We start from the raw sequence: 20,392 nt of genomic DNA, 5'->3' as shown, positions 1-20,392 counted from the left end.
CTAAAAACCTGTCCTAGCAGCCCTCCTAGGTATGCTAGCGTGCTTGCTGCTACATCTCCCTGGGTCTTAATTTCCTCATCTATAAGACAAGGCGGATAGACCTGATGGCCTGAGGTGCCCTCCAGCTATAGGTCAGTAATCCAGGAAGCTCCTACAAGCATAGGACTTTTTCAATTCTCAGTGGAAAATATTCTCATAAAATGCTAAGTTATTAAAACCCTTACCAAGATGTACAAGGTATTCTAGACCAGGGATGTCAAACTCAAGTAGAAATAGATGGATCCTTGTGGGCTACATACTGACTTAGAAAACCACAAATTAACGTTATGTTTTATTGCATTTTCATTTGTTAAATATTACCCAATTACATTTTAATGTAGTTTTGACTACCCTCAGGAGTTTTGTAGGCCACAAGCGTGCCTCCTCTGCTCAAGACTAATCTGATTTGCATGCTGTCTTGGGAAGGGAAGGGGTAGGGAGGAGGAGAAAATTTAAAATTTATGGAAGTGAATGTTGAAAACTAAAAATTAATTAACTAAAAAAAAAAGACTAATCTGATTTATACCTTTAAAGAGGCACTACAATAATCCTCAGCTGGAGCTTTAATTCAAATATAAAAGTACGCTGTTGATGCTAGTGTGCCACCTCTTCCCTAATACTTTCCGAACCTATAGATGACATCTCTTTGAAGTAGTCACATTACCTATGTATATGTGTGTATGTGTGTATATATATGTGTGTGTGTGTGTGTATGTATAGACTGAATAAGGATATTCCTATATGGAAATGAATAGAGCTATTAAGAAAAAAATAGTGGCGGCAAAGCAAGAGGCATCTATTACCACTAATAGAGTGTCAGTTGGAGCACAAGAACTGTAGCAAGATCCAAGCATTCATACTAAGGCAGAGAACAGTTAAAAGGAAAGCAATTCCATCCTACAAGAACTGTGTACCAAGAACACTCAAAGAGAGATGGAAGGTAGACTAAAAACTGAGTGCAGTCTAAGGAGAATAACAACTGGCCCAGAACAGATTAACCACTGCTTCTAATATTGAGGAACTCAACAAAAGTACAGCTTGGACCAAGTATAGAAGAAAGGAGAAACCAGATATGTCAAGTAACCAGACAGAAATCCTAGGCTTGGAAAAACTACAAAAAAGTGTCACAAATCAGAAATCAATAGAACTTCCTAAATTGAATAAAACTGAGATCTATAAGTACATTACATAACATTCATCTAATTAGAGTCTGTACTCTTTTAAATCCACATAACTGTAACAAAGCACTTTTAATCATACTCAAGTTAGCTGGCCTGAAAGTATGTTGGCAAAAAGAGAAGGTTTAAATGGGTTCATGAGGTCACAAAACATAGAAAAGTGTTCCCAGCCCTCCAGGGAGGCCACAGTTGTCATCAGTGCTTCATAAGGGAGACATTCTAACTCTGGAATGTTAACTTACATAAAAAAAAACATTTTGTAGACCATGGTCAAAACCTACAGAAACTAAGCCCATTGAAGCCCCATGGCCATCTTTAACAAGTAATTTTATTTATTTCCATAGTAAGAAATTCAAATTACTGTAAGATATCCTGAGGTAAATAAAATACTGTAATTAATGTCACCTGTTGATTCTGCATAATCTTTGCTAGTCTGTATGTATCATATTGCTTTGGTAGTGAAGGAATATAGGTGTCTCCTTTCTGAAAGCTCTCATCTTCTAGCCATAGTATAAATACATTGAAGAGCCTAAAAGATTAAAAAAGAAAAAGAGAAAAGGATGGGTAAAATGCATTGTACCTCTCTTTACATAACAACTGTATTTTATCTAGTGAATAAAATAATAGGAATCAGTTTTCCAGAGCTAATAATAATTCACTAAAATTTTAATTTTTAAATTTAATTTAATTTTTAAATTTTCATTATGCCCATTTCTCTCTCAGTCTGGGACTATCTTTACTCATCTAAAAAATAAAGCTAGGCAAAAAGCAATGAATAAAGGTGATTATAAAGTAAATCTCAGAATGAGAACTCAGACTTTTTCCTTTCCTTGGCTATCAATGACACCAAGTAAGTCACCATGCCTAGAACAACAAAATAGAATTTGAAAAGATATATATTCTCCCTCTAGTCCAGGATGAACGCTAAAGGTCATTTAAAATATATTATCTGGAAAATTTTTTCTATTGTACCTTATCAGTTTCAAGAAAATAAAAAAGTTAACTACCAAAAAGAATTATAATTGAAATTTAATTGTAAATGTGTGAACTCCCTCCTTCATAAATCGGTATGAGAAAAAGAAATTCTTCTAATTTTCTGTTTTAATGTTCTGTTCTGGTCTAAGTGGTATTTTATGAAGAGATAAATCTACTTAACTGAAGAAGACTTCATTTAAAATCACTCTTAGTAAGAATAGGTTGTTAGAGAAGTAGCCAGGCAACACAAGGTATGTGCCACCTCATCATCAGAGACTAAGGTAAAGGAGGAAAGCATGAGGGATGATGTCAAAGGCTAAGGAGATTTGGAGAAGTAGAGGGAGCTGATGGAAAAAGGTCTCTTTTCTCAACAAAGAATGAGGCGAGGTCTTACGATAAGAGGATGGTGGAAGGGTTGGTGTGGGAAATGAAGATAGAAGGGAAAAAAGCCAAAAGGAACAGAATATACATTCTTTTAAAAATCAGAAGTTTAAGAAACCCACTAAAGCCTTCATTTTAATAAGTTTAAGCAATCTACAACAAAAAGGTTACCTATTGCTATTACAGTGAAAAATTGTCTATGGCTAGCTAAAAGTAAAGCTACTGAGTTTAAGGATAAAGTTAGATGGTCTAAAGCCCTATAGCTATGCACAAACCTTGGGAAGGTTGTGAAATCAAGGTAAAATTTGTATTAAGCTAAAGAAAGCAATCTAATCAAGTATATAATATACGTAAGATTTGGGGAAACTTAAAAATTACAAAGAAAAAACTATTGATTAGTGAGATACATATGATTTCTTCTCAAGCCTGCTCTAAAAGTGGCTTCTTTAATAGTTTAATATTTAACTGCTTTAATAACAAAGTAGTTTACTATTAAAAAGGCCAAAGACCATGCTAATCTTTTAAATACACTTAGAGTTTACCCTATGTGATATAGCACATGACTGCCATCTGATGCCATTATATTTAAGCTACAGGTTCAATTTTTTAAATATGAGTAAATTTTTTTGGAAGCTAAAGTTGCAAAACTAGAGTAAACAAGTAACAACAAATGTGGTAATAAGCCTAGAATATAAGAATGATTAGATATTCATATAGGTCAGTCCAAATCAACTGACTTAAATTCAATCCACACTATCTCCCAGTATATGATCAAACTGGGATCGACTTTGCCAAATCTCAACAAATACTTAACTGACTGCAGCTACTTTCTACATTCAGCCAGTAACATCAATAAAATAATAACACCCTCCAATACACAATAGGTAATATAACATACATGATGAAAGAAAATATTAGCTTACATAGCTGAATATGCTTTACCTCACAAGCTCCGTATGCAGCTCTGGGGAAGTGAGATGCCCTGAGGAGCAGGCATTGTTTTCACTTGGCCCTTCACCGCCATCTGCTGGAACTCGGAGGGCTTTACTGGCAGCATGGTGGAAGTCAGCCACTTCAACCAGACGTTTCTTCATTTCTTTCAATAGATTAATGTGGGCTGGACTTTGAAAAAATCGTCTTCCAATACAACCATCTACAGGCAATCTTTGAAAAAATAAAATAAAATAGAGTTTTATAAACTATTAACAAATTATTCTTTCTACTTAAAATAAAATGGTGTGTGCTCATTAGAGCTACCAAAGATAAAGGTGTGTTCAGCAAAACTGAGATACCTTCCCATTATCTATAAACTAAGAAGTATTTTAGCAAGCATGGCTATACACCAACCTGCTGTTATTTATCTTACTGGGTTGTCATAAGGAAGAAACAAGATAAAAGAACTTTTAAAAAACAATATAAATATCATACCAATTCAAAGTATTATCCATCATCTTCAAACTAAACCTTCATATGGTTAGGTAAAAATAACCTGACCTCTGCAATATATTCTGTAGTATCTGTTCTCTATAGTTTCCCATTCCCTTATTCACAAAGCATATATAAAGATATGTCTGTTATTTGGGATCTTTAAAATTACAAATGGGGAGGCGGAGTACAAGCACGACCTTCCCGCGGCTCCGGCTTCCACCCTCCCCAATCCATGTAAAAAGGGGACTCTAAACAAACTTTGAAGCTGCGGAACCCACAAAATGACACAGAGAAGCTAACCTCCCGCTGAGGACAGCCCGGCAAGCCGGCAGGAATAGGCCGGCCAGCGCAGCACTCTGGGAGCCGAGCCCAGCCCCACGCTGAGGCTTTAGCCCCAGGGCAGGCCTGACCAGCCTCCAGCCAGAGGGACTCCAGATAAGCAGCAGCTGTGGCCGTTTCCAGATTTATCAATACATAGATGCGAAGGACAAGGAGAGAGGCCAGTGCAGTCTGGACTTTGGGACCCAGGAAGTGGGAGTGCGTGGCTTTTACCCCTGGAGCAAGAAACCGCTGAGACGCCAGCACAGCCAGCCAGCGCCATGGGGCGGCTTCAGCTCCTGGCCTGCAGAGTGTAGGGGGACCAAGCACCAGTCTGAGGGGTCATCGCTCTTGCTTTAACCTGCTTGGATCTGGATTGCAGTCTAGGGTGGAGGTCCTGGGGTGTGTGTCCAGCTTGCCAGAGCGTGTGGAGACCTCAGAGAGGGCACCCATCTAATACCTCCGGCAGCTGAGAAAACCCCAACGTTTGGGACGAAAACTCCCCTGTCTGGTGGCAGAGTCCTACTGTGGCAAAAAGCCCAAAAGTCAAATCATTGAGTAGCAAAATGAACAGGCAAAGGAGACAAAGCAGACAGAAGATTCCAACGTTACACTCCTATTTTGGGGATAAGAAGGAGCAAGGCATGGAACAGGAGGAAAACAGTGAAGTCAGAACTCCTGCACCAAAAGCTTCAAAGGAAAATACAAGCTGGTTACAGGCCAGAGAGGACCTTAAGAAGCAGATAAGAGAAGTGGAGGAAAAATTGGGAAGAGAAATGAGAACAATGCAAGAAAAATTATGAAATGAGAGTCAACAGCCTGACTGAAGAAAATAATACCTTAAAAAACAGACTGACTCAAACGGCAAAGGAGGCTCAAAAAGGCAATGAGGAGAAGAATGCCTTAAAAAGTCGAATTTGCCAGACGGAAAAAGAACCTCAAAAGCTCACTGAGGAGAATCATTGCTTCAGAATTAGATTGGAGCAAATGGAAGCTAATGACTTTATGAGAAATCAAGATGCTGTTAAACAGATCCAAACAAATGAAAGAATAGAAGGCAATGTGAAATATCTCATGGGAAAAACCACTGACCTGGAAAATAGATCCAGGAGAGATAATTTAAAAATTATTGGACTGCCTGAGAGCCATGACCAAAGTAAGAGCCTGGAAAGCATCCTCCAGGAAGTTCTCAAAGAAAACTGCCCTGATGTTTTAGAACGAGAGGGCAAAATAGAGGTTGAAAGAATCCACCGATCACCTCCTGAAAAAGATCCCAAAAAGAAAACTCCTAGGAATATTATATAGCCAGGTTCCAGAATTCCCAGATTAAGGAGAGAATATTACAAGCAGCCAGGAAGAAACAATTTCAATATTGTGGAAACACAATCAGGATAACTCAGGATCTGGCAGCTTCTACACTGAGGGGCCTGGAATGTGATATTCCGGAGGTCAAGGGAGCTGGGATTAAAACCAAGAGTCACCTACCCAGCAAAACTGAGTATCATGTTTCAGGGGGAAATATGGTCATTCAGTGGAATACAGGACTTTCAAGCATTCTTGCTGAAAAAACCAGAGTTGAATAGAAAATTTGACATTCAGATATAAGAAGCAAGAGAAGCATGAGAAGGTAAACAGGGAAAAGAAATCATAAGGAACTTATCAAAGTTGAACTATTTTTTTTTTAAGCAATCGGGGTTGAGTGGCTTGTTCGGGGTTGCATGGCCAGTTGTTGTTTCTGGGTGTGGTGCTGGGTGTCTGGGCCCGGATTTGATCTGGGTCGTCCCGGCACTGGAGCCGGTGCTCTTGCTCGCTGAGCCACCTGGCCAAAGTTGAACTATTAACATTCCTACATGGAAAAACAATAATTGTAACCTATGTTATATTGTAACTTTTCTCAGTAGTCGAAGGGATTAGAAATATATGAGGGTATGCGGGCATATGAATACATATGTGAATGTGTGTATATACATTTACAGGTATACATAGATAGAGGGCACGGGACCAATTTAACAGGAAGGGATGATACTTAAAAGGTGATATTAAAAGGTGAGAGGAATATAATGAGAGGAGATGGGGAGAGACAGAGTGGGGCAAACTATCTCATACAGAAGAGGCAAGGGAAAATGGTTACAATGGAGGGGAAGAATAGGAAGGCAAAAGGGAATAGGTCAACCTTATTCCTATTGAATCTGGCTTGAGAAGGGAGGGAAATACACACTAAATAGGGGATCTCACCCTCCAGGAGAATAGTGGGGGAAGGGGATGTGAGGGGGGATGATGGAAGGGAGGGCAGGCTGGGGGGGAGGGAAGTTGGAAGCACCCACTTTTGAAAAGGGACAGGATCAAAGTAGAGAATAGAACAAGTGGGAGGTGGGATAGGAGGGAGGGAAAAATAGTCAGTCTTTTACAATACATTTACTATGTTATTGTTTTGCATTAGCCACACATGTACAACCTATACTGAACTGCTTTTCCCCCCAGTGGGGGTGGGTGGCAGGGGGGGGGAAGGGAATGAATCTGGAATTGAAAGTTTTAAAATCAAATATTCAAATATATATATATGTGTGTGTGTGTGTGTGTGTGTGTGTGTATACTATTATTAATACCATCTTACATGTAATTAAGAAAAAAGATATACAGGCACTGAGGCATAGAGATCCACTGGAAAAGTTGAAACGGGTATGGAGAAAATATGGGAGTGAGCAGATTGGAGGTGGGGATATCCTGTGGGACTGCTGTTTTGGGGGGATGGGTGGGGGAAAAACGGGGAGAAAGTTTGTAACTCAAAATCTGGCGGAAACGAATGATGTAAATCAGCAGTTAATAAAGCATTTAAATTAAAAAATTACAAATGTTATCCTATTAAATAAATTTAATTTTCTTACTAAAAACTAAGAATTTCTTATCAGAAACTGAAGAAAAACCCTAGTTCATTAAACTCCATTGTCCATTCACAAAAAGGACACAGCTCAAAGCCACTCCTATTGGCACTGGTTAAACCAGAAACAAAAAACTCCTTAAGATACTTGAATTTAAGATGTTTGTTCCTACTCACTTATGCAATTTATTGAAGTTCCACTGTTTTGTCTTACTATTTGAATAGCAATCTCCTTTTTCCAAAATTATAATCCTCATTTTACCCTAAGTAACTTTTTATAGCCTATAACTAAGAGAGTTCTGTATTTTAAACAGAGATAAGAAGGATGAGAGTTCCCATCCTATTCTTACCATCCCATTCAGTCAATCACTGCCCTAGAATCCACAGGAACTAAAAAATTTAAATATCGCTAACATATGATGCAGATAGGACTTGTTTTGTATAAAAAGAGAAAGCTTGTGACCCCTTCTGGGTGAGAAGTGCGGGTGGAGCTGTTATAATCCACACCACTACCACACTCAACATTCATTAGTCATCAATGTAGCTAAAACTTGGGAGTGCAAAGGTAGTGTTACAACTAGGTTGCTAGCATCAATTCTACTAAATTCCCCACACAAACCAACATAAGTCTACAGATCAAAAGTCATCTTTGGTGCTGCAACTCTCCAGAGAGGCACAGAAATAGCAACCTCATCTCCCACTGCCATTCAAGAAGCTGCCTCCTTCCTCCCCCTTTCCTCTTCCCCATTAACTGATCTGAAATCACAGGCCTCCATGCTGCTCAAATAGATAGTTAGTGGAGACCCCACCTGAGATGAAGACCTGAGGAACATTTCCCATTCCCATTCTTCCCATGATTTCGACTGGCTTCAAAAAATATCCATTAATAAACCTCATTAGGATTCCTAAATTCCATGCTTATATTTTATTTAATTAGAGGGCAAATGAAATTTGGAGAGAAAATGTAGGAAGCAATGTGCACAGAAAAATCTGATCAATTCCCCTATAAATTATTTTCTTTGAAACCCAAGAGTAATCTTTACTCAAGTGAAAAATTTTAGAACATGGGGAGGTCAGGTGGCACAGTGAGTAAGAGCACCGGCCCCAGAGTCAGGATGACCTGGGATCGAATCCGGCCTCTGATACTTAGCACCACACCCAGAAATAACTGGCCATGTAACCTTGAGCAAGTTACTTAACCCCAATTGCTTTAAAAAAAAAAAAGAAAAATTTTAGTACAATAATATATGTACATAATTTAGAAAGAAGTGAATATGCACATAATGAGAGAAGGAGGTCTGTAATCTTATTTTCTTTTTTAAGTGAAAGGAGTACATGATTGAATAAAAGCTTTGACACCACTGGTCTACAGCAAAAGTTCTTAATCACTTTTGTGTCATGGGTAAATTGAATAGTCTGGTGAAGTCTATGGACCCCTTCTCAAAAAAATGGCTTAAATGTGTAAAATAAATAGAATTACAAAGAAATCGATTTATATTGAAAGTTGCCAAAAATATTTTTGTAAATAGTATTCTATTTTTTCCAGTTACATGTAATGATAATATTCAACATTCATTTTTATGAGATTTTCGAGTTCCAAATTTTTCTCCGCCCTCTCTTCCTTTTTCCCTCCCCAAGACAGCAATCTGAAACAAGTATAAGATATGCAATCGGGGAAACATATTTCCATATTAGTCATGTTTTGAAACAAAAAACAGAAGGAAAAAGTCATTTAAAAAGTTAAAATAACATGTTTCAATTTTCATTTAGACTCCACAGTTCTTTTCTCTGGATGTGGATAACATTTTCCATCATGAATCATTTGGAATTGTCTTGGATCATTGTATCGCGGAGAAGAGTCAAATCTATCATAATTAATTATTATACACTTTTACTCTCACTGTGTACAATGTTCTCCTGGTTTTGCTCACTTCACTTGGCATCAATTCATTTAAGTCTTTCCAGGTTTTTCTGAAATCTGCCTTTCATCATTTCTTATAGCACAATACTATCCCATTACACTCATATACCACAATTTGTTCAGTCATTCTTCAATTGATAGGAATTCCCTCAATTGCCAGTTCTTTGCCACCACTAAAAGAGGTGCTCTAAATATTTTTGTACATGTGGGTCTTTTTCCCTTTTTAATGATGTCTTTTGGATACAGACCTAGGTAGTGATATTGCTGGATCAAAGGATACGCACAGTTTGGTTGCCTATAGGCATAGTTCCAAATTGTTCTCCAGAATAGGTGGATCGGTTCACAACTCAACCCACAATGCATTAATGTCCCAACTTTGCCACATGTTCTCCAACATTTATCATTTTCTTTTTCTGTCATTTTAGCCAGTGTGACTGATGTGAGGTGGTACCTCAGAATTGTTTTAATTTGCATTACTCTAATCAACAGTGATTTGGAGTACTTTTTCACATGACTATAGATAGGTTTAATTTCTTCATCTGAAAACTGCCTGTTCATATCCTTTGACCATTTATCAATTGGAGAATGACTTCTATTCTTACAAATTTGACTCCATTCTCTATATATTTGAGAAATGAGGCCTCACATGATATAATTTACCCCATTCTGCCTTACTCTTTAGTCTTCTCCCAGTACAATCCTTTTTTTCACCCCTTAATTTTTTTTACCTTCATGCTAAAGTCAACTTACACTCACACCCTCTAAGTATACTCCTTCTAACTGCCCTAATTGAGATACAACTCTTATAGAGTTACAAGTATCATCTTCCCACGTACAGATGTAAACAGTATAACCTTATCAAATACCATGCTTTGTTAGGCTTTCTTTCCTGTTTACCTTTTTTATGTTTCTCTTGAGTCTTGTATTTAAAATTTTATGTTCAGCTCTGGTCTTTTCATCAGAAAATTTTGGAAGTCTCCTATTTCATATTCTCCATATTCCAATATCCATCTTTTCCCCTGAAAGATTATGCTCAATTTTGCTGGGGAGTTGATTCTTGGTTATAATCCAAGTTCCTTTGCCTTCTAGAATATCATTTTCTAAGCCCTCCAATCTTTTAATGCAGAAACTGTTAAAGTCCTGTGTAATCCTGACTATGGCTCCTTGATATTTTAATTGTATTTCTTTCTGGCTGCCTGCAGTACTTTCTCCTTGATTATTTTACTCTCTGGTTCTAGGATATCAGGACAGTATTCCATGATGATTTCTTAAAAGATGCTGTTCTTTTTTTTTTTATCTTGGCTTTCAGGCAATCTAATAATTCTTAAATTATCTCTCCTGGATCTATTTTCCAGGTCAGTTGGCTTCCCAATGAGATATTTTACATTTTCTTACATTTCTTCATTCTTTTGATTTTGCTCAACTGATTCTTGAAGTCTCAGTCATTGGCTTCCACTTGCCCAATCCTAATTTTTAAGGAATTATTTTCTTTGGTTAGCTTTTGTACCTCCTTTACCATTTAGCCAATTCTGCTTTTAAAGGAGTATTCTTCAGTGAATTTTTGTTTTCCAAATTCTTTTCCAGGCTGTTGACTTTTTTTCATAATTCTCCAGCATAAATCTCATTTCTTTTCCCAATATTTCTTCTATCTCTTTTACTTGATTTTTAAAATCCTTTTTGAGCTCTTCCAAGAGGACTTTTTTGGGCTTGAGATGAATTCATATTCTCCTTTGAGGGTCTGCATGTAAGCATTTCAGTAGTGTTGTCTTCTGAGTTAGCACTTGGATCTTCCCTGCTGCCATACTAGCTTTCTATGGTCAGGGCTCTTTTATGTTTTTTCCTCATTTTAAAAAGTTGAGCTCTGCTCCTGAGGCACAAGGGACACTGTCCCAAGCTTCTTGCACTGGGTGTTAGGGGCCTAGCCACTGGTTTTCTGTGGCAGGCCCTGAGGTGCTTCTTGCTTGCCTACTACGCTGAGGTGGCCCAGTCTAGTTGAGCCTGTTGTGCCCTGGGTTCTGCAGTTTGCCTGCTGCACTGGGGCTGGAGGTCTCACTGCTGGCCTGCTGTGCCACTGGCTTGCCTGGACCCTGCTTGTGCTAGGCTGCACTCCTCTTTCACCAAGTGAAACAGACTCTTCCTGAAGTCCTTTTAAGCCACCTTGGGCTGGAAAATTATTTCACTGTGTCTTTGTGTGGATTCTGTCATTCCAGAATTCTTTTAGAGCAGGGATTCTTAAACTTTTTCCACTGCAACCCCCTTATCAGGTTTTGGCAGCATTTGTTGGTGTTGCATGGCCTAAGGGTATGTGCAGTGCAAAGTGAATACTTTGTGTTCAGAACCAAGGATGTAGTGAATTTGCATGATGCAACACAGGTAAGCACTGCCAGAAACATTCAGATTCATACAAGTTTGATTTTTTTTTGGACTTTTTTTTTTCTGGAGGACACTTGGGGTTAAGTGACTTGCCTATGGTCACATGGCTAATTAAGTGTCAAGTGACTAAGGCTGGATTTGAACTCAGGTCCTCCTGACTCCAGGGCCAGTGTTCTATTCACTGCACCACCTAGACGCCCCATACATTTGATTTTTAATTAATTTTTGGTCACTGAGTGTTCAAAAACCTTGGCCAAATTTTCCAAAACCTTGTATGGGGTCATGATCCACAGTTTGAGAAGTGCTGTCTTAGAGGCTGTGATTTAATGTTGAGGGGAGAGCTCAAGGCAACTTCCTGACTTCTCTTTGCCATCTTGGCTCCACCCCCCAAAAATTTTTTTAAAAACAAGATTCATAGACACCAGGTAAAGAAACTCCTTCATATTTAGAGGACCTCTGAATGACTAATTCAATTCAGAATTTCTGTCTTTACTATCCAAAATTTATGAGGTAGAATATCCTACTGGCAATTGCTCAAAGAGGATCATACATTTGAAAAAGGATACAGTTAAGTACTAAACAGAGGAAAAACTGTAAATAAGGTGAGATGTGATGGTCAAATAATGGTTCTAACTCACATGAGCATACAATGTGGGAGAGTCCACACAGAAATCTACTTCAGGTAACAAGTACCTTACCCATACTGAGGCCCTGGTCGATGAAGATAAAGGAGAAAGAATTTCTGCCAAATAAGTGGCAAGAGAGGATGATCAGAAGGTGTAACCAAAGCCTGATAAGCCCAACGATAAATCAGAAGTCTCTGAAGTGATGGTACAATGGGCAGCTTCAACTGTGCCTGGGCTTTCTATAGAAGAGGAAAAAGTTTAATTTCAGCAACTTATATATCAAATTCAGTCAGTCAACCAGTACTTTAAAGTTCTAAGAAACTTAGGACACGATATTAAAGGCCTACAAAATGTCCAAATAGACTAGCTGAGCATATCATTTTCAATTTAGTTTGAAAAACATCAAAATACTTTTTATAACAAAACACATATTTCTAGAAAATCGGACAATTAAGAGACGTTTCTACGAAAAAGGAGTGGAGTAACATGGAAATCTAAGTTTCACTGTCAAATCACCACCAATATTTGGAAATAATAGAAGTTCAGAAGAGACTTCTAATAGTTAGAAGTGGCTCAAATGCCTGGGTACCCTACCTCAAAAAGTAAGGCCTAGGGTGGCTAGGTAGCACACCAAATAGAGTACTGGCTATGGAGTCAGGAGGACCTGAGTTCAAATCCAGCCTCAGCCACTCAACATTTACTAGCTATGGGACCTTGGACAAGTTACTTAATCCCAACTGCCCTCCAAAAAGCAAAAAAAAAAAAAAAGTAAAGCCTACCAGTTGAAGAGCTTTAACATTCAAGAACTGGCAAATTACACCCAAGGGTCAAATCTGGCCCACTTCTGTTTCTGTACACAATCTGTTTCTGTACAACCCACAAGCTAAGAATATTTTTTTTCAATTTTAAATATAATAAAACTTTATTTAAAAATGTAAAAACTTGGGTGGCAAGGTGGCACAGTGAGTAGAGCACTGGCCCTGAAGTCAGGAGAACCTGAGTTCAAATCCGGCCTCAGACACTTAACACTTACTAGCCATGTGACCTTGGGCAAGTTTCTTAACCCCAACTGCCCTCCAAAAAGCAAGAAAACCAAACCAAAGAAAAAATGTAAAAACTTTTTTTACCTCTCAGTTGCAAGGTTATGGGCTATAATTTGCTAACCCTTACCTATCTAAATCATGAAACCAATGGTAATCATTCCAAGCATGTAATCAACACTGTCTCCAAATAGCTACATTATGGCTTTCATTTTTAAATAAACCTGAAAAGGTTTGGCATAAGTGATAGCAATAGGTTCTTTAATAAACCATGTTTTTGTTGTGATCTTCAAACACTTATTCCTTTTCAAAGTTACAAAGCCTAAAGAAGTGTCTATCCCCATCAAGAGCTCAGCCAACATTCATTTCAAACATATGAAATTATTGCTTTCTGTACCTTGAGAGCCTGTTCAGGAGTAAAAGTAGGATTAATGACCAGTTCCCCTTCAACAACTCTACGAAGCTGAGAATCTTCTTCAAAGAAAGACTCCATGTTCAGTACAATCCACGCAAGCCAAACCTGCAATCATAACAAACAGACGCAATGAAAATGAGAAGCTTTTTCTGAATGAGTGAATATGGTTTTAAATATATAATCTAACAATATTCCATTAATTTATGTTAATTTTTCTTTACTCTTTTCCACTTAAAAAATATCTGCTCAAAGTGTAAAAGAATTACAGTTACACTTTTTTTGAATTCTCAAATTCAGTAGGCTTGAGTCAGAAGATAAGACATAAATAAAAGTGAAGAATTATATTAAAAACAAAGAGGTGTGATTTCTGGGTGTCAACAGGCAATCACAACTTCACAAAACATATGTAAAAAATAGGTTTATTACAAGAGAAATGAACAGGCATGTGGAAACCAAAGAGTTCACAATGCATATAGAAATTTGTGTATTTATGACAGTGCAACATAGGGAAGAGGAAGAAACAAAAATCTCCACCTAAAGGGGCATGGCATAAGAGAAAGAAAGGTGCAGTAAAAGTGCAAAAAGGACAAAACCCCTCCTGCCGGGAAGGAGGAAGGCAATAGAAAAAGCTGCATTCTTTTCCCTTGCACATGAAGACATGATGATCTGCTTTTCTACAAGGGTCCCGTCTACACAAACAATTTCTCAGGCTAGTGAAGACTGAATGGGTGTCTGTCTTGACTCCCAAGCATACACAGAAACTCCAGTTTGGGGTGCAAACAACAAATCAGCTCAGGGCGACTTCATACTTGATACATTCAGGGCCTCCTACATACTCTGGTCAATGTTTCTAGAAATATGGCAGTTCAAAAAGAGAAGTTCAGGGGGTCCCTTAACATTTTTTAACATAGGTCATGTGTGCAACGAGACAGGAGACTAGACATATTCTCTAGTCCTCATAACCTCTCAAACTCTCCAGAATTGAAATTATGTGCCAAAGATAAAGCAACTTCAGTTCCCATATGGTCTAAGGCATTCAAAATGTAAAAGGCTAAAAAAAACCAAAAACAACAGGAACTGACATTCACCAACCCAAGTTCACTGAGCACTGCCCCCCATTTCCCATGCTACCAGCCACAAGGCTGCACTAGCAGACCCAAGGACATGACACAGACTTACAATGAAACACATCCCTGCACTTCTGGCCCCACTCTCTCTTTCCAGTGCCATGGAGACCTCAGCTTTAGGCTGCAGAAATTTGTTTAGGCCTCAACAGTCAACTTGACCACAGCACTTCAGAAGCAGAAGTCTGCAAAAAGGCATCAAAACTGGAAAATACTGAAGTATTGATATCAAGGAGAACAGACTGAACTTCTAGTGCTAGGCCAGACAACTGAGGAACAGACTGGGCCACACACTGCGCATGTGGGAAAGGGGGTGAGAGGAGGAAAGAAAACTTGGGAAGCAGGGGAATAGAAGAAATGCCTCACTCCACCAAGCAGGAAGGAAAGAGGATAACATCCAGTTGGTGCCATTTATGACCACCCAAAAGTCACTTGGAGAAAAGACCTCAGTTGATGGAATATAAATTACCCAGTGTGAGGGGTGGCCAGGTAGCACAGCAAGTAATAGCACCGGCCCCAGTGTTGGGATGACCTGGGGATCGAATCCGGGTTCAGACACTTAGCACCCACCCAGAAATAACTGGCCATGTAACCTTGAGCAAGTTACTTAACCCCGATTGCTTTAAAAAAAAAAATTACCCAGTGTGAAAAAAAGCTGAGATGCCCTGATATCCAGCCATCAAGGAAACCACAATTAAAAAGGGAAGGAAGTCTGGAAGTGAGTGATAAGGAAAATATTAGTGGAGGGGTAGGGAGAGATGGAAAGTATCAAAGATTTTAGGAAGAAAACCCAAAGATTTAGCATATAAATAGATAAATCACCATGAAAGACTAACAACAGAAGGAAATATGCACTCCAAATCTAGTAAATGAGTTCAGGCATCTGTGAATTTAATACTGCAAAACAAAGGAAATGGATCCAACTCTTAATGACACAGAGGACCCTGTAGAATTTGAGAACTAAGAACCATAGTCACCATAAGCACTGTGAATATCATGTTGGCGCTACATTTGGAGATGAGGACGGAATTGTGAAACATCAGACCTCTATTTGGAGGCAGAAGGGCTTTAAAGAGAGAAATGGATATTCCAGGATGGGATGATTTATCTTATTCCTCCGTGGTGAGAAAATGGGCTAAAAGTACAGGACTCTGTGAAAACTGGGAATTGAGGCTACAGAAGGGAGAACCTAAAGATTTGGAAAGATGTTTGCAAGAAATACCAATAGAAGCAGGGAAAGAACTGGCAAGGGTGTGCAGGAAAGGCTAGGCTTGATAACAAGTTATCACCTTATCTATAAAAGCAGAGACAAGCTGCTGGAAAAGAAAGCTCAGATGGAAAAGGAGTTGGCTGATTTGCATAAGAATCATTCTGTGCAGGGGAGGCTAGGTGGCTCAGTGAATACAGCACTGGCCCTGGAGTCAGGAGGACCCAAGTTCAAATCCAGCCTCAGACACTTCACACAAAAACTAGCTGTATGACCTTGGGCAAGTCACTTAGCTCCAATTGCCTTACCTTCACCCCTGCCAAAAAGAATCTTTCTATGCCACAGTATTCGAGCTCTCCTTTAAAAGAGCAAGCTAGTCAGGTAGCAGAAGAGAGAGCTGTTGTGGGTTTGGCTCAGAAAAATAAAAAAATTGACAAAAGGAATGTGCATGCAGCCCTTGCACAGGCTGGGCCTAGTTGGGGCCTCAACAAATGCCAGAAGAACGTGTGGGAGGAAAATGAAACAAAGTTAGATGAGGAGGCTGTTGCAAGTATAGACCATACTAAGACAAAAGCAGGAGAACCAGGGAGGCCACATGGTGTTTAGGGAGGTAACTGAGAATTTTACTCAGCAAGAGGTCACTGATATATTAAGTCAATTCACCCAAAGGATGGGAGAATTGTTAGTGTTTTGGATGGTGAGAATTGGTGATGAAGGAGCCAGAGGAGTATCGACAGATAATGTAGATTCCTTGAAATTTATAAGGATCAGTCAGAATCCCTTTGTACAGCAAGCTTTTAGGGAAGTAACAGAGGAACTATACAAGGAGGTAACCATGAAACTAATCTGTTAGCTTTAGCTGCAGATGGATGCAACAGGTAGTATCCTACCAACTCTCTATGGTCTAGTGGAGACAGACCCTGGTATTGCTTAGAGACTGTATAAGAAAGTTAAAGGAAGATGTAATGAAGACTGCAATTATGATGGGAGACACAGATGCACATCATGATACCCCCTTAGCAGTTTCTCATAGAAATATCATAGTGAAAATGGCTCCTCCTGCTTATAAGCACCTAATTCTACCTCAACTAATTGAGGAGATAGGACACTCTCTTTCAGAGGTGCTAGATAAGATTTCACAGTGAAGTGATTTAGGGGACTGTGGAAAAGATGAATTATTTATTTATTCTCTCCTCGAGAGAAAAGGGTAAATAGCCAGTGGATTCAAAGTCAGAATAGATTGACAAGAAAAGAACTGTTTACTGCTCTATTGAGAGCAGGGGTAGATTTTGGAAGAATAGATGGTATTCCAACTAATGAACTATATGAAATGTACCAAGAAAGGGGGCTTAGGGGCGGCTAGGTGACACAGCAAATAGAGCACCAGCCCTGGAATTCAAATCCAGCCTCAGACACTTGATACACTTACTAGCCATGTGACCTTGGGCAAGTCACTTAACTCCAATTGCCCTGCCCTCCCCCCTCCAAAAAGAAAAAAGAAAAGGGGCTTAATATTAGACTGAGAAGGGAAGTAAGAACTGCCCCTACAGATCCTCCTGAAACACTGTATTCAAGTTCATCATACCTACAGGGAAAATAGGAAATTGTCCAGGCCCCAGGTAAGAATAAAGAAAATATATCTCTAGCCAGAATGATGACCCCAAAACTGCAAATTAGAAAACAGTAAAAAAACAATGAATAAGTCTATGATAGTGTGCTCATAGACTCCAGAAGTACAGCTGACCTTATATCTACCCTGCTTCTGATTACTGTCTCCTTGTTTCTTTTAGGATTTTGTCTGTTAAACTTATTTGCTAGATTTGTTTCCTGCAGGTTTAGTACCCTCCACCTGCAAGTGCCTGATCACTTAAGCTGGATATCATCCCCTATCCGAGACTGTGATCTATCACCCCTGGACCTGGAGTCAATTAAGCTCCAGATACCAGCTGAAGAACTGACTTCTTTAATGGGACATTTTAGGGCAGGAACAGTTTTATGTCCAATTTCAGCAGAAAGTAGCTATGGAAGAAGAGACCTTTGCCCCTTACCCCAAAATTTGGTGCCCCATTCATTCAAGGGGGCAATGATTGGGTGCTTGTGCCCTAAGATATTCTTTTATCTGTTTACTGTGTTATTCCTGTTATACTGTTGTAAAGTTCTGTTGACACCAGTTACCCCTAAACTCCCATTAACCTATGTAATGGACATGAAAGATCTTAGAGACAAATGTAATGGTAATGTAAGTGGGAAAATCTTTCCATTCCATTAATAGGCTCACATGACCTGCTTAAGTCACATGAAAGCCTAAGACACATCAGTCTGAGTCACACAAAGACTGTGGTGGGAGGAGCTTGCTAAATGAGTGGAGCAGAGCTGAGAGGAATTTGGTCAGAACAGTTAGAGTTAAGGGAGAAAGAGGAGGCAGGCAGCAAGCTGTGAAGGTCCTAGCAGGGGCAAGGCTTGGGGATGGAGGTACCCTCTGCATTGTTATTGTGTATAGATTTCTTTGTTGCTATGATAAATCTGGTTTTCTGGTATTGGGGTTCAGTTTTCTGGTATTTGAATAAATGGTTCTGTCTTCCATGGAGAGTCTATTATTTTTTGTGATTCAGTCAGCATATTCATAGCCACCACAAGCACTATGAATATAGCTTTGGTGCTACAACAGACCAGTGTAGCTAAGTAGAGGGTTTTTTTTTTCCACATAGAGAAATTATGCAATCTTGTGGTAAAACTAAAAGACCTTGAAAATTTATTTTCCTCTTAACTTAAAGTAGTACTACTTTACAACCCATTTGCCCCTAACAGGAACAAATGTCTTCCTGTTTTACCAAATCCTTAACTAAGTTGCCTGATGTTTACTTATTTTTAAGCCCAAACATTTTAAATAACCATCTGAGTATTACAATCTTCACCATAGGGCCTCAATTTTTTTATCAGCCTTCCTATATATTACCTCCCCTTCTCCTATCAAACAAAAGAGCCAAATCTGCTGTCTTTCCTTAAACAATGACAAGAGCATTTCCCATCTTGGTATCTTCGCAAAGATTGTGCACTCTTTCTTCACCTTTGACACCTAAAATCTCTAGTTCCTTTCAAAGTTCACCTTAAATACCATTTTTTACAATGAGGCATGTCCTGATACTTCCAGCGGCTAGTGCCTTGACCCCAAAATTACCCTGTGTTTATTTTGCATATCTTGAATACCTATATATGTGATGCTGTGCAAAACTATAGAATATAAGCCCCCTAAGGTCAGGGTCTATTTCCTTTATGTCTTTGTAACCCCACTGCCTAGTATGATTCTTGGTCCATGGAAGGTGCTTAATAAATGCTTGTTAATTGATTGATTCTGTATGTAACAGAAAAATGAAATTTAAAAAGATTTTGGAAATTTCCCAAACAAAATATTGAATCACTAGATACATGTAACTTATATGCAATTTTATTTTATGCCAGTGAAAACTAACTTAAACAAGAGAGCAAAAAATATCAAGGACTTCATGCTTCTCTATTACCTTCAAGAAAAAGTATTTTTACAAGTTCTGTCTTGGTTTGATTTTTATACAGATTTGTGATTTCACTGGTATATGGAAATTCTCTCCAACAATATGGATTGTCTGCTGACAGAGATTTCATCAGGAAAACCTAGGTTACATATATTACATTTAATAAAATCTTGTTAATTAATTGAGTGACAGATAATAGCAGAAGTCATAAATGTTCTTAATTAGCCTTGTTCCTTTCTTATTTAAGTGATCTGATTTTCCTCCTTCATTTTGATCAAATTAGCTAAAATTTTATAAATTTTGGTTGTCTTTTCAAAAAAGTCCTGCTTTTTTTTTGCTTACAAATTCAACAGTCTTTTCATTTTCCACTTAATCTACTTCTCCTTTAATTTTCAAAAATGTCTTTTATGCTAATTCTGAGCTTATTTGTTGTTTTTTCTAGATTTTTAAATTGGACACCCTAAATCTTCTTTTTCAATTTTATTAACATCTACTTGTAGGGATAGAATTGCTTCTCTGCAGACTGCTTTATCTGCAGCCCCAAAATTCTGGAATATTGTCTCATTCCCTTATGCATAGCTATTATTTCCATCATTTTTTTTTCTTTGACCCATTCATGATTCAAGTCATTATAAGGTCTCAGCTTAGGTCTGTATCTTATGCTTGTGTTTCTGTATTAATTCCTCTTTTTGTTGCATTATGGTCTATAAATGATGGTTTAGTATTTCTGCTTTTATTTTTACATTTATTCATAATTTTCTGGATCACAAATATTCTCATAAGGCATGCTAAATAGCCCTATACAGAGGAAAATTAGATCTTACTAGACAATAATTTGGGTTTTCAAATTAGTATTATTATGTTAAAGAAAAAAACTAACTTAGAAATGAAGTTATTGAATCATTCGTAACACAAATGAATGACACACAAATAATTAAAATTATAGTTCTAGGGGGGGCTAGGTGGCACAGTGAATAAAG

The 20,392-nt window shown here is 38.3% G+C and overlaps 2 protein-coding genes across 2 annotated transcripts in view; one reads left to right on the top strand and one right to left on the bottom strand.

Annotated features, from left to right (window-relative positions):
* Nucleotides 1–20,392, top strand: part of HAUS1 (HAUS augmin like complex subunit 1) — a 251,400-nt gene that overhangs the window by 15,284 nt on the left and 215,724 nt on the right. The window lies entirely within an intron of this gene.
* The window catches only part of EPG5 (ectopic P-granules 5 autophagy tethering factor), a 139,811-nt gene that overhangs the window by 63,573 nt on the left and 55,846 nt on the right, over nt 1–20,392 (bottom strand). Inside the window, exons 21-24 of the mRNA XM_069075376.1 lie at nt 13,555–13,677; nt 12,190–12,356; nt 3,516–3,737; nt 1,623–1,746 (exon numbers count right to left, since the gene is read on the bottom strand). Of these exons, the coding sequence (XP_068931477.1) occupies nt 1,623–1,746; nt 3,516–3,737; nt 12,190–12,356; nt 13,555–13,677 (636 nt within the window). The remainder of the gene's footprint in view (nt 1–1,622; nt 1,747–3,515; nt 3,738–12,189; nt 12,357–13,554; nt 13,678–20,392) is intronic.

Source organism: Petaurus breviceps, unplaced genomic scaffold (assembly GCF_028583685.1).
Source record: "Petaurus breviceps papuanus isolate PSGF00001 unplaced genomic scaffold, PetGlider_PUasm1.0 151, whole genome shotgun sequence".
Lineage (NCBI taxonomy): Eukaryota > Metazoa > Chordata > Mammalia > Diprotodontia > Petauridae > Petaurus > Petaurus breviceps.
The sequence above is the reverse complement of the archived record's forward strand: the minus strand, read 5'-3'. Positions and strand labels throughout refer to the sequence as shown.